The sequence below is a fragment of the Podarcis raffonei genome, chromosome 1, assembly GCF_027172205.1.
Source record: "Podarcis raffonei isolate rPodRaf1 chromosome 1, rPodRaf1.pri, whole genome shotgun sequence".
Lineage (NCBI taxonomy): Eukaryota > Metazoa > Chordata > Lepidosauria > Squamata > Lacertidae > Podarcis > Podarcis raffonei.
In genome coordinates this window covers 76,985,652-77,012,129 of record NC_070602.1, presented here as the reverse complement: position 1 = coordinate 77,012,129, position 26,478 = coordinate 76,985,652, and the positions used below count along the sequence as shown (strand labels likewise).

The 26,478-nt window shown below is 41.1% G+C and overlaps 1 protein-coding gene across 3 annotated transcripts in view; it reads left to right on the top strand.

The window, feature by feature from the left end:
* EPS8L2 (EPS8 like 2) overlaps nt 1-26,426 on the top strand; it is an 88,032-nt gene extending 61,606 nt beyond the window's left edge. For all 3 annotated transcript variants that reach the window (XM_053394909.1, XM_053394919.1, XM_053394928.1), the window contains 13 exons: nt 8,654-8,733; nt 9,274-9,400; nt 9,950-10,038; nt 12,590-12,664; nt 13,614-13,762; nt 14,458-14,584; nt 16,347-16,456; nt 18,267-18,378; nt 19,420-19,536; nt 20,296-20,410; nt 21,788-21,971; nt 23,022-23,154; nt 24,469-26,426. In XM_053394909.1, coding sequence (XP_053250884.1) covers nt 8,654-8,733; nt 9,274-9,400; nt 9,950-10,038; nt 12,590-12,664; nt 13,614-13,762; nt 14,458-14,584; nt 16,347-16,456; nt 18,267-18,378; nt 19,420-19,536; nt 20,296-20,410; nt 21,788-21,971; nt 23,022-23,154; nt 24,469-24,540 — 1,490 coding nt within the window. In that variant the 3' untranslated portion in view covers nt 24,541-26,426. The remainder of the gene's footprint in view (nt 1-8,653; nt 8,734-9,273; nt 9,401-9,949; nt 10,039-12,589; nt 12,665-13,613; nt 13,763-14,457; nt 14,585-16,346; nt 16,457-18,266; nt 18,379-19,419; nt 19,537-20,295; nt 20,411-21,787; nt 21,972-23,021; nt 23,155-24,468) is intronic.
* Nucleotides 26,427-26,478: the final 52 nt, after the last annotated feature.

Genomic DNA, 26,478 nt, shown 5'->3' with positions numbered 1-26,478 from the left:
TCAATTGATGTTAAATTTTTCTCGAAAACCTTAGTTTTTAACTTGTTCAATTTAAATCCTGCCACTTGACCAAATTCTATTTCGCTGTAGTAATTAAAGCAAAGGATCCTTAAACTGAAAAGCATTTTTAATAGCTTGATTAATGCTTATTCATTGTACTAGGTGCTGTATGCATCCAGAGTATATTATAAATGAGACTGAATCCATTCCACCAAGGATGCATGCATTTCCGACAAAAGTTAATTGTACTGATTTTTCAATGCCAGCCTTTTTCTGTTGGCCCCCAGATGTTTTTTACTACAACTTCTATCCCCAGCCAGTGCTGGGGCTGATGGGAGTTGTAGTCCAAAACATCTGAAGGCTACCAGTGGGGAAGGCGACACTATGTGATAGCATTGTCAGGTCTCAACCTAGAGAACCATCATTTCTGCCTATCACCCCACAGCAATGATAAAGGATGCAGCCATGACTTCTCTCATCTTATTCCCACTGCCCAGCCTCCTCTCCCCGCCTGCCCCACTCCTGTACTGCAACATGAGGGTCCTGCTTGCTCCAGTGGGTAGGAAGGGAGAGCAGATGATTCTGGGCTGCTTACAGCACATAAAAAATGGGAAAACATTAGACATTAAAAATTTCCCAATACAGGGTTGCCTTCAGGTGTCTTCTAAAAGTCAGATAGTTTTTAATTTTCTTGGCATCTGATGGGAGGGCATTCCACAGGGCAGGTGCCACTACCGAGAAGGCCCTCTGCCTGGTTCCCTGTAACCTCACTTCTCACAGTGAGGGAACTGCCAGAAGGCCCTCGGAGCTGGGCTTCAGTGTCCGGGCTGAACGATGGGGGTGGAGTTGCTCCTTCAGGCATGCTCCATCAAGGACACTGCAAGAGGAAACAATATGTTTCTACCAGCCTGCTGTTTTCATACAGACTTAAGCACAATTTGATGGCATACAGCTTTTCTCAACATAAGATGGTTAGGAAAGTCTGGAGAATTTCTACTACAGAATAGCAGAAGGACCAGAGCAGAGGTGGCACCATTCTTTTGTGAACAAAGACACTATGTGTTTTAATAGCTGCATGACAGGCAGCAAAACAAAACACACTTTAACCCAGGGGTCAATAAACTTTTTCAGCAGGGGGCCGGTCCACTGTCCCTTTTGGGGGGCTGGACTATATTTTGAAAAGAAAAAAAAACTGAACGAATTTCTGTGCCCCACAAATAACCCAGAGATGCATTTTAAACAAAAGAACACATTCTACTCGTGTAAAAACACACTGATTCCCGGACAGTCCGTGGGCTGGATTTAGAAGGTGATTGGGCTGGATCTGGCCCCCGGGCCTTAGTTTGCCTACCCATGCTTTAACCCATCCATGAAGAGCTATAGCCAGAGGGAAAGCATTACCTGTTGACATGCAGCTAGTCAGACTGAAGTTAAAAGAATTAAGCCATTCACTGAAGTGAAGGCATGTGTGCTGTGTTTATTGTGTACTGTATTAATTCACCTTTGAAAACTTGTTCAAACTGAAAGTCTCAAGTTGCCTTGAACATACTGTATATTGGACCAAAAACATCTTTCCCCTAGAAATAGTTTAAATAGTTAAATCTGCTGGTCTCTGATCCAGAGAAATATTGTGCTATTTTAAAATCTAGTTTTGCATAATGGAAATAATGTAGAACTGTAATGGGAGATGGGTGTTTTGATGATGTTCATATAAGTAACCAATGCCTTTGCTGTGCCATCAATCAGATGAGTACAAAAACCTATCAGCCTGTGGAATCAGCTAGTTTCCCAGGTGATGTGTACCTGTGTGTTCCAGAATGACTTGAGCTATGAGTGTAACTTATTGTCTGTCCACTCAGAAGCGAAAAAGAGAGCAGCAGAAGTTGCAGAGAGTTTTTTTTTAAAAAAACAACAACACTCCTCATACTGGCACCCCTAAAATGAGAATTGATGCTTGTTGTCTTTTTGAGAAAACTAAAAATACATTGTAAGATTGATGATGTTTCCTAGTTAGTCCTCGCCCCTGAATATCAGTTTTCAAAGCACATTTTGCCAATGTTTTCATATCATACTTACTGATACTAAAGCGATTTTTGCTTTCTGCGCTCTGAAAAGATGGACTTGGACATGTACCGTGGAGTACAGTAATCCTCTGAATGAAAAGTGAGGGCTTGATGCGGCAGCTTCCTCATAGAATCATAGAATCATAGAGTTGGAAGAGACCACAAGGGCCATCGAGTCCAACCCCCTGCCAAGCAGGAAACACCATCAGAGTACTCCTGACATATGCTTTTCAAGCCTCTGCTTAAAGACCTCCAAAGAAGGAGACTCCACCACACTCCTTGGCAGCAAATTCCACTGTCGAACAGCTCTTACTGTCAGGAAGTTCTTCCTAATGTTTAGGTGGAATCTTCTTTCTTGTAGTTTGGATCCATTGCTCCGTGTCCGCTTCTCTGGAGCAGCAGAAAACAATCTTTCTCCCTCCTCTATGTGACATCCTTTTATATATTTGAACATGGCTATCATATCACCCCTTAACCTCCTCTTCTCCAGGCTAAACATGCCCAGCTCCCTTAGCCGTTCCTCATAAGGCATCGTTTCCAGGCCTTTGACCATTTTGGTTGCCGTCCTCTGGACACGTTCCAGTTTGTCAGTGTCCTTCTTGAACTGTGGTGCCCAGAACTGGACACAGTACTCCAGGTGAGGTCTGACCAGAGCAGAATACAGTGGCACTATTACTTCCCTTGATCTAGAGGCTATACTCCTATTGATGCAGCCCAGAATTGCATTGGCTTTTATAGCTGCCGCGTCACACTGTTGGCTCATGTCAAGTTTGTGGTCAACCAATCCTTTTCACATGTAGTGCTCTCAAGCCTGGTGTCACCCATCTTGTATTTGTGCCTCTCATTTTTTTTGCCCAAGTGCAATACTTTACATTTCTCCCTGTTAAAATTCATCTTGTTTGTTTTGGCCCCGTTCTCTAATCTGTCAAGGTCGTTTTGAAGTGTGATCCTGTCCTCTGGGGTGTTAGCCACCCCTCCCAGTTTGGTGTCATCTGCAGATTTGATCAGGATGCCCTTGAGTCCATCATCCAAGTCGTTGATAAAGATGTTGAATAAGACCGGGCCCAAGACAGAACCCTGTGGCACCCCACTAGTCACTCTTCTCCAGGATGAAGAGGAACCATTGATGAGCACCCTTTGGGTTCGGTCAGTCAGCCAGTTACAAATCCACTGAGTGGTAGCATAGTCAAGACCGCATTTTACCAGCTTCTTTACAAGAATATCATGGGGCACCTTGTCAAATGCCTTGCTGAAATCAAGGTAGGCTACATCCACTGCGTTCCCTTCATCTACCAGGCTTGTAATTCTGTCAAAAAAACAAGATCAGGTTAGTCTGACATAACTTATTTTTCAGAAATCCATGCTGACTATTGGTGATCACAGCATTCCTTTCTAGGTGCTCACAGACTGTTTGCTTAATGATCTGCTCCAGAATCTTCCCTGGTATTGATGTCAGACTGACTGGGCGGTAATTATTTGGGTCCTCTCTTTTCCCCTTTTTGAAAATAGGGACAACATTTGCCCTCCTCCAGTCTGCCGGGACTTCTCCTGTTCTCCAGGAATTCTCAAAGATGACTGCCAGTGGTTCTGAAATCACATCTGCCAGTTCTTTTAATACTCTTGGATGCAGTTCATCTGGCCCTGGAGACTTGAATACATCTAGACTAGCCAAGTATTCTTGTACTATCTCCTTAGTTATTCTGGGCTGTGTTTCCTCTGCTGAATCATTTGCTCCAAATTCTTCAGGTCGGGCATTGTTTTCTTTATCAGAGAAGACTGAGGCAAAGAAGGCACTGAGGAGTTCAGCCCTTTCTGTGTCCCCTGTTTGCATTTCACCATCTTCTCCTCTGAGTGACCCCACTGTTTCTTTGTTCTTCCTTTTGCTACGAACATACCCATAAAAGCCTTTTTTGTTGCTTTTAACCTCTCTAGCAAGCCTGAGTTCATTCTGTGCTTTAGCTTTTCTGACTTTGTGTCTACACGTGCTGGCTATTTGTTTGAATTCCTCTTTGGTGGTTTCCCCCCTTTTCCATTTTTTGTACACATCCTTTTTTAATCTTAACTCAGTTAAAAGTTCTTTAGATAGCCACCCTGGCTTCTTTAGGCACCTTCCATGTTTCCGTCTCATTGGTATTGCCTGAAATTGTGCTTTTACTATCTCCCTCTTAACAAACTCCCAGCCATCATGAACTCCCTTTCCTTTTAGTATTACTGTCCATGGGATCTCACCCAGCACTTCCCTAAGTTTTATGAAGTCGGCTTTCTTAAAGTCGAGAAATTGAGTCCTAGTATGCTTGGCTGCTCCTTTCCGCTGTATAGTAAACTTCAGAAGAGCATGATCACTCGCGCCTAATGATCCTTCCACTTCTACCCCACTAACCAGGTCATCAACATTGGTTAGGACCAGATCTAAAATGGCTGTTCCTCTTGTTGCTTCTCCCACTTTCTGGACAATGAAGTTGTCTGCAAGGCCAGTGAGGAATCTGTTTGACCTTATGCTCTTGGCTGAGTTTGACATCCAACAAATATCTGGGTAATTGAAGTCCCCCATTACTACTATCTCCCTTCCTTTTGCATGCTTGGCCATCTGTTCCAGGAAGGCATCATCTATGTCCTCCGTTTGGCTTGGGGATCTATAGTAAACTCCCACAATGAGGTCACTGTTATTCTTCTCTCCCTTAATTTTGACCCAAATGCTCTCACTTTGGCTTTGAGGTTCTAAATCTTGGATCTCTTCACAGGTATACACATCCCTGACATATAACGCCACTCCTCCTCCTTTCTTGTCTGGTCTGTTTCTCTGAAATAGATTGTATCCCTCCATTATTACATTCCAATCGTGGGACTTATCCCACCAGGTTTCAGTGATTCCTATTATGTCATATTTAGTTTGCTGTACCAAGAGCTCAAGCTCATCTTGTTTACTTCCCATGCTTTGCGCATTAGTGTACAGACATTGAAGTCCATTAATCATTCCCCCGTGTCTCTTATTTAAGGATTTTTTCCTCCCACCACTAGGTCTGCGTGCTGTTTGCTCCATTCGGTCTATGACATTTGGATGATCATCTTCATCAATTGATAGACTCCTACCTTCAGGAGCACTGTCTCCCTCCCCCACATTAGTCAGTTTAAAGCCCTCCTGATGAGGTTTCTGAGATTTTTGGCAAAAACATTCCTCCCAACCGTTGTGAGGTGCAGCCCATCGCTTGCCAGCTACGAGATACTTAATACCTGCCTGAACGAGTCACTTAATTCCCTGACTTGGAGATGACATGACATGTAGGCAGATGGGTAGTGGCTCAATGTCAGTGACTCCCATTTTCTGTATTCTGACTCGTTTGCCCGAATCCTTGCTTCTTGCCACTGAAAAATTATCTAAACCCTTAAAGAATTAATTTCCTTCTCAATCTTACAAATGCAAAGTGGGTGGGTGGAGGAGACTCTACCAGAAACATTGCATACACTGCCTGTTGAATTTCTGCAGGTTACTTTTACATTTGTCTCTTTGTTTATAGCAAGGGGTGCTTATGCACATTCCACCAACCACTTTGAAAAACAAATTGGATTCTGCAGAGGATTGTACAAGTTCCTACAGAGTTCCTCTTGAGTTCTATTTACGTCTGTATAAGACAGCAGTCAGCTAGAAATCCTAGCAGCCTGAGGCCGTTAGACAGTTCTGTATTTATTTTTGTCCTAATTTGTCTTAAACCTGCCCATCCCTCATCATTTTGATCCTTTCTGTGCTACTAGAAGGATGTGAGTGATGGGCGGTACGTGTAGCCTCCCATGTGCCCATGGCTATTGTTCCCTATTGCATTTAAAGCACTAGGAGACCATTTTAGCAGCCATGGCTTCCTCCAAAGAATCTCAGCTACTGTAGTTTATTAAGGGTGCTTCAGGTTGTTAGGAAACCTTGATAGAGCTGTAATTCCTGGAGTGTTTTGATAATCAATCCCATTTCCCATGGAACTCTGGGAATTGTAGCTCAGGGCAGGGAATTTGGGTCTCCTAGCAACTCTCAGTACCACTAACAAAGTACAGTTCCCAGGATTCTTTGGGGGGAAGCTATGACTCTTTAAAATGGTATAATATTGATTTAAATACATAGTGCAGAAGGGGCCTAAATGCTTTGCAGTTAAGTCTAGGAAGTCATGGGAAGTCAAGGGGACTTGGAAAGGGTTGGGACATGTCACTTTTTAAAACCTGGCCCTGCTTTTGTGCCCATAAGAGCAGCCTGACACGCTCTCTTTCTTCTCTTTGGCAATCACTCGTAGCCAAGTAAGATAGTCTTCCAAAAACACGGTTTTAACAATGAGTCCATAAGTGACTGTGGAGGCCAATTCTGGATCCACATGTCCTTCCACAGTGGAGACATTGGTTTCCAGGTGGGAGTTGATCACGGTGTGGATTTGCCAAGTGTGCCTTCCTCTTAGCACATTTCTCCCTTGCGTCCTGAGTTTGAGTGTCTTCAAAGCCCATGACACCTTTGGTAAAGGCTGTTCTCCAACTGGAGCGCTCGCAGGCAAGTGTTTCCCAATTGTTGGTGTTTATACTACTTTTTTTTAGATTTGCCCTGAGAGAGTCTTTGAACCTCTTTTGTTGACCTCCAGCATTACGCTTTCCATTTTTAATTTTGGATTTGGCAGCTAATGGGTTGTTTCTTTTTAAAATTTTGCTTAATATCTGTACATTAGACTCCCACTTAATTCACAAGAGAAGGTACCATAACAAAAGTTGGCAGTCTTGGCCTCAAATATACTGGTGATGCAATTGAACCATTGCTTACAATCCCATGCTGCTCATGGCCTCTGCTTTTTATTTCTTTCCTGCCAGAGCTCCTTATTTATGGCAGAATGTGAATTTTGCATGCTGACACAAATTCGCTTCAGCATGAGAAGAACATTTCCTCCCAAGTTAATCCCTAACCTTGCCTATGGAAAATAGCTGAGTTTCCACCCCATTTTTAAAGTTATTAATTTGAAGGACATATGGGGTGGGCAGGATGAACTCTGCGAGTGTGAGCACCAGGATTCTGGACTGGATCAGGTGCACTGTATGCACCATCTGTCCCTGGCACACTGACTCTTCTTGTTCAGGAATGCTGTTTTCAAAGCAACCAGATTCCACTTTGTGGCAAAGACGTCAGCAAGTATGTGAACAGGAGTGCTCTGATAGACAGACTCCTTCTGAGTGACTTCACATTGATGGGATAAGAGGAGAGATCCTCTCATGGACTTGTAACTGGTTAAAGAATTGAGAGTAGGAACAAATACATAGTTCTCAGAAAGGAGGGATGTCTCTAAGAATCTGTACCAAGATCTGTGCGTCTTAACTTGTTCATAAATTATCTGCAGTTAGAGGTGTGAATTGAAGTGGTCAGGTTTGCTGTTGGCACCATGTTATTTACTGTAGGATGTTTAAAAGAAAAAGGAAGAGATAGCAAAAAAGCTCTGAAAGGGTCTTTCCAAACTATGTGAATGGGCATTAAAATGGAAAATGTGTTTCAATGTGGTAAGGAGGCATAAAGTGATTCACATTGGGGCAAATATACACTCCTGGGGTCTGAGCTCACTGGGGCTGGCCAGAGAAGGGATATTGAGGTTTTGGTGGGTATTCCAATGAAAAAGTCAGCCCAGTGTGTGGCTGCTGTGAAAAGGTGTGCTCCCTTTTGGGGATCAATAGGGGAGAAAAGAATTGCCAATACTGTATCATAATGTCTTTTTACAAAACCCTACATAGAATGGTGTGTGCATCATTCCCCAGAATTCTGGGGTGTAAGCAAGATATTGTAGACCAGACCTAGAAAAGTTTCAGAAAAGGGATAACCAAAACGATTATGAGATTGCAGCAATCCCCCTAAGGATAAAGGTTTAATGGAGAATGCGGCTATCAAAGGCTGCTAGCCATGGTGTCTCTGTACAGCTTCCAGTGTTGGAGATAGCATGCCTCTGGAATCATGGGTTGGGAGAGTCCTGTTGCACTCAGTTTAGGCTCATAAGCTTCCCATGGTTATTTGGTTGGCCACAGTGGCAACAGAATATTAGACTAGATGAGTCTTTGGTCTGATCCAAGAGGGCTCTTATTTTTATGTTCTCATGTGGCTGAAAAAAGATATACATGAGCTGCTTGCGGGAACTGTGCACAAGAACAATCTCACTGCAGCTTTTAACAGACAGGTTCTTGGCAGTGAGGCCTTTGCACCTCATTTTGCAAAACTGAGTCCTGTATCAATAGAATAGATGGAGCTTTGCCAGATCCCACTAAATGAATTGTTTGACTCTTAACGTATGGTTGCTCTTTTGTGTCCAAGTCAACAAAATAAATCAGCAAGGTTTACAATACTGGCATATTGTGCCTTATCCTCCTGAGATATTTAATTAGCAATTTTCTCTCCACAATAATTCCCTCTGCTTCCCTTTATAAACAGTCATAACCTACCATATGTTACCAATAATATTAATGATTATTCATATCAAATGATGCTTTGCAGATTATCTTGGTAGAAGTCAATTTTAGAAAGCAGGTGTTTTGAATTTCTCTCCACTTTTGACCTCTCCTTTTTGATAACTATTTTTTTTTGTGTTTGACAGAATATGATCGACGAAGCTCCAGTTCTCAGGACTATGAAGAGTCCCGGGCAATTTTAGCACAGAAGATTGAAAAAGAAACGGTTAGCTGTGACTTTAAAAAAAACAACCACAAAAAACTTATGTGGGAGGATGAGAAAAGGGGATGAACAGGGTGGAGATGCATTTTCTAAGGACGAAACCAAATACAATGTTAATTCTGTGAACACAAGTCAAGTTCAGTTTTGTAATGTAAATAGGCTGCTCTGGCTCCACAGCTGCTAAGGACCATGAGGGTGGGAAGGAAAAGCTTGATGTTCTCTCTTGTCAGGGTCCAAACAAAAAATTGCTTATTTGAACCTGGGATTTTCATTTCAATGGAATATTCCAGTGTGCCAATGGTATGAAATGAGAGAATTAAACTCCCCCAACCACATTAGTCCTGAGGCTGCTCAGGCCACCCCCACAGGTGCTCTTTATACACACACACACTCTCTCTCTGTGCACATTATCTGCATTCGCAGAAATAGCATCTCGTCTGGTTTGGTCTTCAGTGGTGAGGGACAGAAGGGACAAGGAGAGAGGCATGCACAAGGCTCTGGCTCTCTTTCCATTTTTATTGTTTTTCATTTCTCTCTTTGCAGCAAATCCTAAACTGCACTCTAGATGATATTGAGCTGTTTGTTGCCAAGCTTCAGAAAGCTGCAGAAGCATTCAAACAGCTGAACCAAAGGAAGAAGGGAAAGAAGAACAAGAAGAAAGGTCCAGCAGGTATAAAGGGCCAGACTGCCAGTTTCAGGGCAGGGGTGGGAAACCTTGGTCTAGGAGGCTTAGTTTGGTCAGAATCAAGGATACACGCACACACATATATATATTTAAAAAGAATCAAGTATACACTTCCAGAGTTAATGCTAAATGCATTACTTTTGGTAAATGAGCCACCATAGCCACTTAGTGGGCTGTGAAAATTTGTGTCCCGGGCTTTTTTAGCCTAATCCACCCATGTTCTATCTGAAATTAAGTGGTGCATTGGTTGCCAAATGTGAAATATATTGGCATTATTTTCAGCTCTCCTACCCCACTATTAAGAGTGCTGAGAGCTGCTGGTAGACTCCCATTTCCTTCACAGAACTACAATTCCCAGAATTTCCTGAGAAGAGGGGTTAACTGTTAAATTGCTCTGGGAACTGCAGTTCTGTGAAAGGCATAGGAGTTTCCCAGCAACTCCTTGCTAATGTTATCTTTTCTAAAAACCACGTGGTTTTAACTTCCTCTCCTTTGTTTCTTTGTATTCACTGTTGTTGTTGTTTTGCTTTAAAGAGGGAGTTCTGACCCTGAGGGCAAAGCCCCCAAATGAGGCTGAGTTCGTTGACTGCTTCCAGAAAACAAAGTTGGCACTAAATCTCCTGGTAAGAACCAAAAGGCACAATGTAATTTGTCTCTACACTAGACAGGCAATGGTTATACTTCATGCCATCATCTTATACCAAGGAAGGGTTATGCTTTTACATACAAAGAACACAGTTGCTCCATATCAGGACAATATCAAGGCTGTGTACTTAGCTCTGCTTGAGAAAAAGAAAGATCAGAAAGCAGTACAACTTTCCTCCTGCACCAAAGCCACACTTCCTCCCTGCCTACTGACTAGTCCAGTCAATCAAAAATGTACTGTTTAGCCAAAGGCCATAACAAATCTGAACAGCACGTGGCCCACTATTAACTTCTGCAAGTATCACACTACGGAGGAGAATGCTGTCGGGGCACGCATAGCTTGATTGTCTGTGCAAGCCCTTAACAAGCCATAATCTGTGTGTCATATAATAAATATCTCCTGCTAATCCCCATGTAGCTGAGTGGAAGAAGCACCAGTGCCATGAATAGGCTTGCCATACGCCAGGAAAATTCCTGACATGCCCTGGTTTTCGGGTGTAAAAATGGCTTCTGGGGGGGCGGGGGGGGGGAGCAGCTCAACAATTCTGGAGTCTTCCTTAAAAAAGCTCAATTTTACTTTTTTGAAATGTGACAACCCTAACCATGAACAGTTTCTGAACCGCCCATATATTTTCACATGCTCAGTTGCCCCTATATCAGTCACAGTAGAAATAGTTAACGGGCAAGATATCAGTAAAGCAGAATACTGTCATGTATTGAGGAGCCACTGTTTCCACTTCAACAAAGAGAGGCGTTGTTTGCCACTACAGCAAATTCCCAGCAATGTAAATAAAAGGGGCATTCATCTGAACGGCTGCTGGCTGCATTTGACATCCTCCTAAATCCCTTTCATTGTTTCCCTTTCCAACGCAGCCCATTTTAAATACAAATATTTGAGGTTTTGGGTGCACCAGTGACCTGCAATTTGTGTGGTAACATTAAGACCACACTCCGTCACTGAAACAAGCTCTGTATAAGTTAAACTTTGAAGTCCAAACTAATATTTAGATTGGAAGACTCTTGGTTCAAGGACCTGGATTTTCTCTGGTGTTACTCTATACAGTACTATGTGTGTTGGTTGCTAGTGTAATATGAATCATATCAGGAATGCCTTAGGCCAGGGTTGCAGTGACAGGGGCAAACCTGTGACCTTTCAGGTGTTATTGGACTGCAACTTCCATCAGCCCCATTCAGCATGGCCAATGGTCAGGGGTAATGAGTGTTGTGGTACAGCAGCATTTGGAAAGCCGAGGTTTCCCACTTTTAAACCTCAGTGTAGCACTGTCTGTTCAAATATGCCAGATAACTTACTGGGCTTGGAATGCTCAGGAAGTGTCCCCTTTTTTCCAGTTACGATGATAGAACTTAAGAATGTGCCCTGCCAGATTGAATCAGGGACTATTATTCCAATGCTGTTTCCAACAGCAACCATACAGATGGCTCTGGAAGCTCACAGATAGGGGCCATGAGGTGATGGTCACCCCTCTTGATCATTTGCAGCATCTGTCACTAAAGATATCTTTCCTCTCGAGTTGAAGGTTCCTTTTAACTATCATGGCCAGGCATAGGCAAACTCAGCCCTCCAGGTGTTTAGGGACTACAACTCCCATCATCCCTAGCTAACAGGACCAGTGGTCAGGGATGGTGGGAGTTGTAGTCCCAAAACATCTGGAGGGCCAAGTTTGCCTGTGCCTGATCATGGCTAAGAGCTGTTGATAAGTCTATCCTCCTCCTTCATGAATTTGTGTAGTCTTTTTTTTTTTTTAAGCCATCTTAGCCAGTGACCAACACAGTCTGGAGAAGTTGGGAGGTTGTTAGGCAAGAGTTAATAAATGACTACTCTTTAGTTTTCTGTGGATTCATTGTCTGGGTAGGAATGGATTGATGCAGCTGTTTTAGTTTTGTGTGTGTTTGTGTGTGTGTGTGATGTTATTTCTGTGAATTTACCCTGAGAGTGTTTTTCTGCCATAAAATATAGCTTAACACCTAAATAAATAGCAGAGAGCTAACATATAAACTCTCCAGTTATGATAAAGCTTGACTCCCATGCCAGCTAAACCTTGCTTCAAGGTTTGGAATTACAGCTAAATATTTCTGCTTTTCTGATTTGATTTCATTTCTGACTATGAAAATTTAAGAAAACAGTGATATCTCTGTACCTTAGGGCCTTTCAGACAACTTGTTTATTAAGCATACATCCTGATTTGTTTGCAGGCAGATTAGACAACATTGGCTATTTAATGAGCATCAATTTTCATTTGTGGAGAGGTTTGATGACATTGCACCAAATGATGTGTTCTCTCACACTCTCCAGTGCATTTTCCTGTCACATTCCTTATTGCAAAAAGTCTGATATTTTGGAGTAGTGAGCTTGTCGCACAAGACCTCCCAATCAACTATAATTGCACAAACTGAATTTTCCAATGTGTGGTTGAATCCTACTTGAAAATAGCAATAGTGTGGAAGCACCCTTAGAATCAGCAAATCAAATTTAGTTTAAACCTGATTTCATTTTTCCCCTTTTTTTAGGCCAAACTGAGAAAACATATCCAGAATCCAAGTGCTTCAGAATTAGTGCATTTCCTGTTTGGACCATTGGAATTGGTATAATTGTCTTTACTATATTATCTCAACATTCTTCTTATTCATTGCTACCATAATAATCGCCTGGCATAGAGAGTAATAACCCATTTAAGGGTACATCTTATTACTGAGGTTCCATTCAGAAATCACCTATAAATTAACAAATGTTAAACATGTTATTAGGTATATGTAACATTTTTATAACTATAAACTTTCATTGGACAACGACCTCTGATTTGTTCCAAAGGATTACACTGGAGGATTGAAGTGAGTCAAAAGATGGCCAGAAACTCATGACAAAAGACTGAGGCTCTTAGTTCAGTTTCTCCCATTGCTACAGCACTGGGATGGGAAAAACCTTCACTTGGTGAAATCCTTTGCTGAGCAGGAACTCTTGTAGTAATCTTTACAGGCTCTGAATGTCACAACCCTATGCCAGCTTGCTCAGGGTAGCTAAATTGGTGGGTGATGGAGGTCTATTTTCTGCTACAAATGCTACTAAAAGGGGTAATCATGTTGTGAGAACTCAACAAGCAGAATTGGCTTTAAAGAATGTAGACAGTACACTACCTCCTATTCATCACCCAACGGCTGCATAAAACCTATTGGAATGGCTCTGTGATGTGTCTGGCATAACCCATGTTGTGCTATAAGTGCTAATGTGCAACACCTTGTTTATATAGTGAAAATTAAAGTGAAAACCTGCTCCATGTTAACTTTGCCAAGTGTGCTTGCAGCTAAAATGTGGGAGTACAGTGAAGATTCAATTCAGGAGCAATCCTGAGAATTTTGGAAATAGCCCACTGAACTGCTTGAATTTGACTATCCATTTTGCTTTTTAGGCTTTCCATTAGCCACCCAGTATAATACACCCAGTATAATACAGTAGACAGTTGGGGTCTGGTTTTCTTTCAAACATCTTGAAACACCTTTGAAAATCCTCTTATGTGATTTCTCATATGTTATCCAGATAGTCAATAGCTGTGGAGGTCCTGAAGTTGCAAGGTCTGTTGTCAGCCCACTTCTTTCCAGAGACGCCACAGATTTCCTGAAAGGGCATCTGACACCAAAGGAGATGACGCTGTGGGAGTCCTTGGGGGAGACTTGGACAAGGTCAAGGTTAGTTTCAAGGAGAGAACCAGAAGAGAATATAAAGTTGGCTGAAGCTGGTGAAGGAGAGAGCCCCTTGAGATATCACATGAACAGAAGCATTAACTGGGTCAATAATGTGCATTTCTTTAGAAAATGGGGCAGAATATCTCAACTTGCAGTATCGGCTTAAAACTTTATGAAGGGGTTCTGAAACTATATTTTTTTCTGACACAAACAACACACATACACACCTCTTTAGAAACCTATCAATGTTTCTAAAGGTATTGGAAGCAAAACAAAAACAAACAAAAACATTTTAGATTAGAGTCCAACAGTAGGTGTTAAGAGACTGAAAACTGGTTTTGTGAGTAGCAATGCTTGATTTGCTTCTCTTGTGTGTACACTACACAATTCTCTTTCCACCCCAAGAGTTTTTAACCATTGAAAAACCTGTAAAACCTGTTTACCAAAACCCAAAGTGGGATGGGTGTCTACACCATGGGCAGCAATTTGCCTTTCAATCTATATTCAAGTCTACAGGGGGGAAACACTCTGTCTCCAGTGTTATTTGGTCACTTAAGTCAATTAGTGACCTTAAAGCATCAGTCTGCTGTCTTCTAAAATACGTGTTGGACTTTTATAATGACAACTGTAGCCTAGAATAGTACAGTGGGCCATAAGGTTCTTGCAGCATATAAACTTCTTCTCAATGTGTTTCCAAGAGCTGAGTGGCCAAGAGAAGCCAACATCCCAAGCTATATTCCAAAGTTCCGCAACGGATGGGAGCCACCTCTAGAAATACTCCGTGGAGCTCCTTGGGAAATAGATATTGGCCACCTGCAAGATGAGGTGAGACTCAGGCTTAACTCCACCCCCTCCTAATTTCTCTTCTTTCATCTTACTCATTTAGTGGGCTGAATACTCTGCAAGCATACAAGTAGGCAGATGTATGGCTAATAAAGGAAAAATTATTCCAATGAAATGCCTACTTCTTTTTGGTATTCCTATTGTTCCTCGCATGAATAGATGATCAAAGACACACTGAGAGCTGTTTATGCCAGAGTAACCCAACACAATCTAGCTGGCAACACACATATGCAGAAGCAGCCTTCCATATGCATATCTCTACCTGCAAATGGGAAATGCACAAATGGATGTTCTGTGTGATGCTGAAAGAAATCCTCCAGACCAGTGAGATTATTAGCCTTAATGGGAGGGAAGGAGTTGGATTAATTGTACCTCCAGTTCTCTTCCTGTAACCTCATGAAAGGCGCTGTCACCAATCATCTGGCTAGCACTGCATGTCTGCAGCCCTGATTGCCGGATGGCATTTTGCAGCAGCACACTATCAGAGGCCATTGTTTCAGTTTTGTTTCCTCCTTTTCAGTGATAGAATGTATTGTAGCAATATCGGTCACCTGTATAAAAATCAAATATTTGAGCAAAGAATCAGACCTATGGAGGCTACAAATTAATATGCCAGGAACTAAAGAACCCCCAGATTATCACCTCTTGCAATTAATTCTTATCAGAAGTCCACCTGCTGTGTACAGTATTTTAACTTAGGAAATTTATTGGGTGGGAAATGGTGATGATCATGATGCCATTGCTTGGTGGTAGTTTTGCATGCTGAAATTACCCCATGTTCAATCCCTGGTATCAGGAAACAGATAACTGGAAAGATTTCTTTCTCAGATCCTGGATAGTTGCTGCAAGTCCGAGTAGACAATAATGAGCCTCAGGAGACAAATAAGCTGATCTAGTATAAGAAAGATTCCTAAATTGCTTTTAAAGTTCACATTTGAGTTCATCAGCTTCAGTGAAGTGGCACCTAATGTCAGGGGTTCTGTTAGGTGTTAGGCCTCCTATCACCTGCCGCTTTCCACAATTTTGCATTTAAACCCCTTTAAAAAAACCAAACACAACTTTGCTGGGGACACTATGAAGTGCAATGCTGGCGAGATGCCAGCTATCCTCTGCTTTAATTTCTCTGAGTCACTATACATATAAATTTGCATATCCAAAATGTTACACAGATTTGTGTTCTGGATTGTGTCACTAGCAACACTTTGCCCAGTGGTGTTTATGAAATACTGCACTATATTCATGTGAGAAGCAAACACAGTGGGTTAAAAAAAGTAATATTACACAGCTAACTGGAAAGACACAGAAACACAGGTTTCAAAGGTCGAATAGATGTTCATTGGAAGAACAGGAGGCATTCATTGCTGATACCAAACCCTGCCCCAGAAGTGAAACACTTGTTACGCTTTGTACTGTTGCATTGACTCCCAAGTAAAGTCTCCTTCAAACACATGTGGCTGCTGCCAACCACCACACCCACCTTGCTGTCATTTGATCTTCTGTCTTCTAATGCAGGAAATAGAGTGAGCACGGCCTGGCAGGTAAATTATTAGTGTTGTCTTATTTGCACTTTGAGAGGCTCAAACAGCTGCTTTCTAGTCAGTGGAAAGCTACCCAGATCTGGCTCCTTCTTCAAGAAAGAGGCATAAATTATACCGCTACATTTCAGTTTCATGACTTTGAATGCTGAGAATGTTGACATGCTGTATCCCAGTTTGGTAATAATATTTCTTCCATTTTATCTAAGCTGTCATCACCTAATGGATATTCCAGCCGGAACATAAAGCCTGTCCAGACATCTGATCAAAGTCCAGCAGTGGATGCTTTTGCTCAACATGTTACTCAACATGTGAACAGGTAATTTCTAGCATATAGAATAGAATAGACCAGGTGTTTCCAATGTCCACCAACCACCAGTGGTCAATGAACTTCATTTAGGTGGTCTGTCCTCTTTACTGACAGCTGCATCTAGAGAATGAGTAAATGCTAACACAATGATGCCAGCTCACACTTTTCTTCAGTTATCTGTTACTGTGGAAATGCGAGTCAGTGACACCCATGTATCAACCTGTAGTGTAGGCCTAACTACCTGGTTGTGGAGGGCAGAAATTATCCTTAAGGTTTCCATTCTACTGGTCCCAACTATTCCTTCCAATGACTCACTATGTTACTGGCATGCTTCACACAACGTAAACATAGCTCACATTCTCCTGCTTATTCCTAGCTTTTCTGAGAACTGCTGGAAAAGATTACTACCTCCCTTCCTGTCTAGTATGTTAGGCCTCCCTGTGTCTTGATTCCAAGTTCTGGTGCACAAAGATGACTTCATCCTTTAACCAGTTATGAGGTTTTGTGAGGGTTTATTGGTGGGAATGCCAAACGTTGTCCCAAATCAGCAAGACAGAATAAAGAGCACAAGAAGAATTCTTATAGCAAGCTCAGATATTAATGCAAAGTGTATACAGTCGTACCTTGGAAGTCAAACAGAATCCGTTCTGGAAGTCCATTCAACTTCCAAAATGTTTGAAAACCAGCTCCAGCAGCCAATCGGAAGCTGCGAAAGTCCCATAGGACATTTGGCTTCCAAAAATAGTTCACAAACCAGAACAGTCACTTCCGGGTTTGTGGCATTCAGAAGCCAAAATGTTCGAGAACTAAGATGTTTGAAAACCAAGATATGACTGTTTATCACATTACAAATGAACCACCTGATAAAGGCTTTGAGGAGGGTTTTTAAAAGTGAATGTATTAGAGGGATCTTTAGTGGCTATGCAGGAAAATCCTTACATTCAAACCAGTAATACTAATAAAAAGTAGTAGAGTAATGAGGTATGTTTTCCATGAAAGATGTTGATATAAGCCTAAGAAAGCTTTTGATTAATAGAAGGGAATAATGGGTGCTTGAGAAAAGTATTATTAAGTGTTCTGAAACTATGCAAGTGGCAAGTGATAAAAAATACTTGTGTTTTATCTCAGCCTGTAAACCTGTCCTCAAATAATACTGTATTGTGTTGTTGTTTTTTAAATATCAGCCAGGTAAGAACTTTCAAGTCTCAGTGACTCTGATCCAGCTCCAATATATGGCATACAAATGCTAGAGTCACCATATTAGTCTCTGCCAGGAAGCACACACACAAAAGTGGCATCTGAAAAACTTGCATTTAAAGCTTATGGCACAATGAATCTTTAAGGTGCTAAAAGAAGGTATATGCTAGAGGAACAGATGGTCCTGACTGAGAAAGTACATCCACATCCATCACAAAAGATGCAGTCCCTTCTGCCATTGTACACTTTCTCTTTTAGCTAGTACAAAGTGGTCTTAAAAAAGCATGACACACTTTCCAGTGCCAATATCCTTCCAAATTCCTAGGTTAGCATGAAATAAATTAAGAGAGCTATTGTGATTTGAATTAGAATTTTATTCCAATGGGTTATATTTTTATTCAACTTTATTTACTATTTGATTTAGTATTATGGTTTGCTATGGTTGCATAGAACCATGTGTTGTTGTTGTTGTTATTATTAGGTAAAGTGGTCTATATACTAGACTAAAATGGAAAAGTTCACTGATATATCTTTTGATTTCAATACGTTGTTTTAGATTAGATGGTTTTTATTTCAACAGGTAGAGGAGGCCAATCATAATCCCATTATGTCTTTATTGCAGGAATTTTGAGGCACAGGGTATGGCCCCATCAAAGAGATATGCCAAAATCCGCTATGATTTCACTGCTCGAAATGCCAATGAACTTTCAGTGCTGAAGGAGGAAATTCTGGAGGTAAAAGAATGGAACAAGTGCAGAAACACACCATAGATTTAAAGCACACCCGACACACGTTTAAAGCACATGAGTTCCCCAAAGAATCCTGGGAACCATAGTATTCCCCTCACAGTGCTACAATTTCCAGCACCCTTAAACTACAGTTCCCATGATTCTTTGAGGGAAGTCATGTGCGTTAAATATACTTTAAATCTATGATGTGGATCTGCCCCAAGACATTATTATTGGAAAGGGTCAGTTGATCACCCTTGCTATGCGCCAATCCTTCTGCCCTCCATGACAATAATGCTATATAGAATATATTGTTACAAGAAAGAAGATTCCAACTAAACATCAGCAGGAACTTTCTGGCAGTAAGAGCTGTTTGACACTGCAGCCGACGCCAACAAGAGGAGGTGGACTCTCCTTCCTTAGAGGTTTTTAAGCAGAGGTTGGGTGGCCATTTGTCATATATGATCTAGTTGAGATTCCTGCATTGCAAGGGGTTGGACTAGATGACCCTTCAGGGTCCCTTCCAAGTCTACAGAAGGAGAGAGCATACACTGTGTGTGCAGAATTCACAACAATATACTATGTTAAACTAAAGTGTTGGAGAGACTGCTCATACGGCCCACATTCTCTATTTTTAAAGAATTAATAGGGATGAATCAGCAGCAAGCTGAAGGCAATGTGGTTTGGGAGATGGAGACCAAAAAGCAGAGGGAAGAAGTGGATGTAAATTTACCTGTTCCTTATTAGCAAGACCTTCCTATAGGCTACACAGGCATTTTGGAGCAAAAGTCTTTACAGGTTCTTTAGGATAGGAACAGGAAGAGTAAGTTTGATGCTTTTCAGTATATTGGTGAAAGGAAAGAAATAAAAATGGCAAAGGAGTTACATAAAAGTCATCATAGAAACACAGAATTGTAGAGTTGGAAGGGACCACAAGGGTCATCTAGTAGTCCAACCCCCCGGAGTGCAGGAATCTTTTGCCCAATGTGGTGCTTGAACCATGAATTACTTTTTCCCAGCTGATGAATATTTTTTTAACATTTGCAGGTGTTGGAAGATAATAAACAGTGGTGGAAGCTGCGAAATAGAAGTGGGCAGGCTGGTTACGTCCCATTTAACATCTTGGATCTGGTGAAACTGGAGGATTATGGGCTAATTGAACAGGTGAGATTTAGCCATTGATTCACTGCAATCAGACTCTAAAGCAGTTACTTTAAATAATCAGCAACTCACTCTGATAGTGTCTACAAAATACAGGTTTGTCCTAGCTATAAATTCTTCTTAAATATAAATGAATGTGAATAAATTTGTGCATATGTTCAGTCTTGAATGCCACATGAACCTGCAATGTAGCCATACATTTGATTATTTTTATTATAGGGAGATCAGAGGGGCATATATAGTTCTCTTCCCTAATTTCATCCTCATGGCAATCCTGTGTACAACCTTCTTATGGTTCTTTAGAGTTGGGGCTGGCAGCCTTTCAAATAGACCACTGTCCTCTCACAGGACTGTCCTCTGTAAAGGACCTAATGCCTTCGCATAAATAGCCAAAGGCCCATCTCTACTGTCAGCTGTACCAAGTGCCCAACAGCAGTCTAGTATGTTGGAGTTACCAGGATGCTCATCAGCTGGCAATTAGGAATATCTGGGGTCAACACAGAATGAAAGTGGAGACTCCATAGATCAAGCAGCAGCAGCAGCAGCAGCAGCAGCAGCAGCAGCAGCAGCAAGAAGAAGAAGAAGAAGAAGAAGAAGAAGAAGAAGAAGAAGAAGAAGAAGAAGAAGAAGAAGTGGTGCTGTGATAGTTCAGCTCTTATAGATTTTCATCCCAGCAACTGGGAATGGAAGACAGTAGGAATGTCTTTAAAAGGAAAGCATTGCACTTAATGAGACACCTTTTTTAAAAATTTTATTTTGTAGAAATACAAGGGAGACTTGAGTCCAAGGGGAACTGGACCATCCAGCCCCTCACATAAGTTACCTGCCAGCTATGCTGGGGAAATGCTCGCCCGGAATTCTCCTGATGCCAAAGAACGTAAGTATGCAATTGTCGGAATGCCTAGCACTCTGAACAAGTTGCATTTTGTATTTTCTGACATGGTATGCAACTGATATTATAAAGGCCCAAAACCCTGATCTTTAGTCTGAACACTTCAGCTAAAAACCACATCATGTGCGAAAATTTGTACTTTGGTTTCAACTTCCAAAATACAAGGGGTGGGGGGAGTACCACGTATAGCATCACACATATGTATAAAGGGAAACTTGAAAATTTACATTATATAAATGCAGCCTTGATCCTTGCCCAGTTGCTGGAATGAAACACATGTGATTTGTACATCACGATCTTTTTAACTAATCTGAGAACACATATTGTGCACATATAAGTGTCAAAACCTTAGATCAAAATGTTACATAAGAAATGGCCCCTGGATATTTGATATTCTCTTCCTCTCAGTTAAAATGTTCAGTGTGTGCCATCACTTTAAACATAAATTCTGGTAGGAGTCATCAGTCATCATAACTGTAGACTAACTGCAAATGACAGTCATCATGAAATCAGTCATCATAACTGTAGACTAACTGCAAATGACATGCAAATACCCACAGAATAACCTTAGCCCTATTCATTTTTTAAAGAGAAGAACTTTCAGGGGAAGGAATTTGGAGTGGGAAAGGTGTGGGAGCGGGGTGCATATTGCTCTCCCTATTCATACTGTGACTCCTAGCTACTTTTCTCCGCATGGGGCTTAACATGTGTGTTTAGCCATACAAACACCTGGAGGTGAACTTGGAGCAGAAAAAATGTGGGTGGGGAAAAGATTAGGCATTTGTTTTTCATGTGTACTTAACTCCACAGGATAGCTGCAGAAGTAATACTTCTTGCTTATCCTAACCTGAATACTCACGTCTATTTACCTAAACTGGTTAAATTGATATAAAAGGGTAACTCTTCAATTTGAACAAATTGGTTTTCATTTGTGCTTTGTGGGGCTGCAAATTTCAGACCAACCAACTAAAGCTTTACCTGAAGTAATGGCTGGGGGAAGATTTTAATTAGTGAGGTAAAAAAAAATTAAGCAATGCAGATGAGAGAGAACTTGTTATTTTTGGAAGCAATATTGGTTCTGGTGTGTTTGTTAAAATAGATGGTAAGGAAACTAATAAAGTTGGCCTGCCTTTCTAATAACAAATGGTTGCTTTTGTTTGTTAAACTCCAAGTCCTTGTTCATTCTTCAGTATGTAGAAGTCTATGAAGATTTGGTAATTTGCAAATACATTTAAATTTTAACCAATTAATTGACAGAGATAGATGATTAAATAATTGTTCATTGAAGAATTGTTCATTAATCAGTTTGACAACCCTTGTACTCTCCCTCCCCTTCTCTCCAAATTTATGTGCTGTTTTTAGAACTGATTCATCATATGGATGAAGTCAATGATGAACTGCTGAAAAAGATCACCAATATCAAAGTACAACCACCCCAGAGAAACTTTAAAGTAGAGAAGACTCAACAGGTTCATGTGCCCCTGACCTTTGAATCCAATGCTGAGGAGGTCAAAGCATGGCTGGAAGCAAATTCTTTCAGCAAAGGGTGTGTTCCTTTCTCTACTCTTCTTTCCTTCTCCTCTTGTATCATGCGAGGTGAACTTGGGACAGTGGAATAAAAAGTTTTCTTAATAACTAAGTTACTTGCACACCAGGGGTGCGGGGAGAGACGAAATTCAGAAGGGAGTCCTGCATTCCAAACCACATGTTTTCTCAGGTCTCTGTTGTTTTGAGAGCTTCTTCTATCTTCTTTCTTCTGGAATAGTCCAGCTGGTTGCAGATCACTGGGGTGTGTGTGCTCAGTTTTACTCTAGTAGCAAGGGAATGGGTTGTGTTACCTCCACAGTTAATCTTGCAATAGTCAGAAGTTAATATGCCGTGAAAGTGATGAATGGGCCCCTGGAGAGTCTGTTCATTATGCAGTGGTACCTTGGGTTAAGTACTTAATTCGTTCTGGAGGTCTGTTCTTAACCTGAAACTGTTCTTAACCTGAAGCACCACTTTAGCTAATGGGGCCTCCTCCTGCTGCCGTGCCGCCAGAGCACGATTTCTGTTCTCATCCTGAAGCAAAGTTCTTAATCTGAGGTACTATTTCTGGGTTAGTGGAGTCTGTAACCTAAAGCGCATGTAACCTGAAGCGTATGTAACCTGAGGTACCACTGTATGGGGGTGTCAATACAGTGTCAGGTTGAACCATACAGATGGGAGCATGATATTTACCTAGAATTGCATACAGAGGTGGCAGCACCCACACTGCTAAAGGGGCTGAAGAAAGGGCTCTAAAAGTATTCACCATCATTTGCTCTGAAGGTTCCATAGCCATGGAGCTAAGCCTCTTCTCAAATTTCTTGCACCTCAAGCACTGAGAAGCTGGCTAAGGGACCTTCTCAATTGAGCTTTGAGGTCCTGTTTAATGAAATTTAAGAATGGAGGCCAAAGTTATGAAACATAACCAAATTACCTGTACATTCAGAAACCTACTTGGCAGCTATTGGACTTTGAGGGACAAGATGTCATTGATGGTCTCCTGTCTTTTTATTTAACCTCTCAAACCTAATAAGAATTTAAATAAAGCTACTTGCTTATGTTTTCCCAGAACTGTGGACCATCTTGGCATACTAACAGGGGCACAACTTTTCTCTCTGAACAAAGAAGAGTTGAAAAAAGTATGTGGAGAAGAGGGTGCCAGAGTGTATAGTAAAATCACAGTGCAAAAGTCTCTCCTAGAGGTAAGATGGCACATTATTTATTAGGACAAAAATATTAGATGGTTTCAAGATGGTAAACATTTGAAGGCTGCATCAAGATTGTAAAAAGTGGGTAATAAGAACATTGTTATTGAAGCTAGTTCCTCCTACAGAAGGAGAAATTGTAGTGCTTAGACTAACAGACTCTGTTTCTCTGGTATAAGAATTCAAACCAATTTGCTATTGTAAATAAGCTCAGGGCAGAAGCAGGCATTCATTAATTTTCCACATTCAAAGCAGAATGTGAATTTTCAAAGCAAGATACATTTTTCAAGGAGCTGATGTCATTGACAATACTAGGCTATTTGACATGGCCTGTGCTTTACTGTGATGTTTCATTGGACTGTGCAGGGTTGCCAAGTTTCAAGCAACCCAAAAACATTTCGGGAAAAGAAGTGACTGAAATGCAATGGTAGTTTCAAAAAAACAGTAACTCAAAAACTAGTTGCCAGCATTTGAAACTTTAGACACCACTTAAATATACATGTTTGACTGTTTGACAGATAAGTGACTATCATGGGTAAACATGCTCTCATGACCATGGTACATTTTAGGGCCTAAAAATTGCCCATTGTATCGGGTTGGAGAACCTGTGGTCCTTTGGATATTATTGGACTCCACCTCCCATCACTCTCAGCCACCATGGCCAGTGATCTGGGATAATGTGAGTTGGAGTCCCATAACATCTGGAGGCCCACACTTGCCTTAGTCTTCTTTAGCTGTTGTGATCTTCATTAGTTCTATAAGCTATCCTGATTCATGATATATTGCAGTCTCTATGTATTGATGCATATCCCATCTCTGAAAGGAATTGTGTTGAGCTAACATGATATAGTATAAAAGTTATTGATGCTACCATCAATCAGTGATGAATATGCTTGTGTGCAGTATTCCTGAGATTTTATTCAAAATGTATCGGTGAATTTATCTGTGCAGTTATTCCTTTGACAATCAGCAACCAAAGCTGGAGGAATGGTAACCATAATATGGACCCTAAAATAGTGATGAAATAAGTGGGGAAGTAGTGGAGAATTGGCTGGTTGTGCAGGAGTTTTACAGTTAAGCAAAGTGTAGAAATGTTGCAGTGACATCTATCAAGTGTTTTTATTGAGAAACAGATACGAAACCCACAACTTCAGTGTTTAAGGCACAATAGTTTCTGTAGGTCACAGCTGTGAGCTTTCACCTCTGTTCCTTCCTTTCGTCGTTCACCAAAGTCACTCAAATTAGAAATTTGTATAGTAACTCAAAGGTCACTGAAAAGTTTGCATTATTTATCTTTTGCTTTTATTCCAGAAAAGCAGAGGGGAGTCGGAGCTTCAAGAAATCATGAAACGACGCCAAGAAAGGATTGATTCTGCTATTTAAGTTTTATCTTCTTATCCCCCCCCCCTTGCCCCAACACTGTTCACACACACTTGCAAAAAACAAAAATGAAAAAACAAAAAGGGAAAGAGAGCAAAACAAAGAAAAATGGAAAAAAAGACTGCTGGAATCAGCACCTAAGCAATGTAAATTGCCATCTAGATTGACTGTTCCTTCAAGCACTGTTAGTGAGGCCATGCTCCCTCACTTACGTGGCATGCATTGGGAGAGAGGTTCTAGTATTGTATGAAGTATTATTTTTATATCTCTATATTTTATACATAAATGTTATGTGCGTGAAGTTCAGAGCATGGTAAGCATAGGAACTGACATTCTGAGCAAAGGCTGGATTGAAGCAAAGTGGCCTCAAAATGATCTATGGCAGTCAGCTTCCTGTGTGACCCTTCACTACTTTCAAAAAGCCTCATAGAATGATCTGGGGGCAGAAAGGATACAAGCCTATAAGGATGTTCTGAGGCCCTGTATTTTGAAAACTACAGGCCGGCTGACCATTCAGTTGTGTTTTTGTACACAACACAAGAAAGCCTGGATTAGCCTAAAGTGGGGAGGAGAGGGGAGAGATTACTTCTGGGGCCACCGTTGTGACATGTTATATAAAAAAACAACAACACAAGACAAGATGATGATCAACTAGCAGGCAAGTGATTTAAAGTTGGTTTTGGATTTTTCTAGAATGAAGTTGGCAACCAACTCATCTTTTCTCCCTCCCTAGCTCTAAACTGCATTCACTGCTTTTATATGCCATCAAAAGGGTACAAGGAAGCCATCATATACCAAACATAGCCACGGTTTATCTGAGGGCAGTTTTAATGTCATAACCATTAACTGCTGTACCTCCAGGGTAAGTTGTAATATGAGCTAAATGCATATTCTGAAGTCCTTTGATAAACTTTTGGCCTAGCAGTTGCATTGGTGTCCCTGCCTCCCCACCCACCACCTCTCTAGTCATCATACCTTCAAGTCTCCATCATCATATTTGGGACTAACTCTGAATGCCTCCATTCTTGCAAATCAGGACCCCACACAGTGCTATTGTGACCCTTAAGGGATGGAGTATCCATGATGTTTAGGTAATTATGTAAATATTCAAACTATCATGAAAAAAGGAATGTCAGCAGTGTGGATCACATTGGAATTGGTCTTTAGCATTGTATACATATATATATTCATCAGATGCCTTTTCTCACTGATTGATATTAGAAGAAACCTAGAGTCTTTACATTTTGTGCTTCCCATTATTTCACCCATTACTAAGCAGTGCCTAGAATAGGCTTTACAGTGAATAATGACCTTTTGCAACTTGTGGATGAATGGTAATAGCTAGTTACTAAATACAAGAGTTGGGACAACTTTCTCTCTCTCCCTGTACTATACAAGACTATTGTTTTCAAGAAAGAAGTTGAGCTGAAAAGAATGGCAAATGAATGCATATTCAAATTTCCTTTGTGGCAACCTATTAACTGTGTAATAGTTAATAGGTTAAAAGTCTTTGTACTCATCCTTATGAGCCACAGCATTACCCAGTTGATCATAACCAATCAAAAGATGATTGAAAATATGAGATTTAATTTCAGCCTGATGTGCATTCACCATCCTCAAAGCATCCAGCTATCCAATTTGCAGATTATATGGCCTATTAGACAAAATGGGTTGTATTCAATGTAGCACTTAGCAGCGCTTTCCGTGAACAGAACAATTTCCACTTGCACAGTGGTACTTTCCCTCTTCTCCCTTCCCATGCACCCCCTAAATCTGCTCTGGGTTTTCCCCAACCTTCCAGAGCAGATTGGGGGATTGCACAAAGGGTTTGGGGTGCAAGAGAGATGGGAAGTCAAACCATTCAACTAATAATCATTCCACTTGTGCATTTAGCTTGTTCATTTGTGCATTCATGTCTAGGGAATATTGTAATGAATTGAA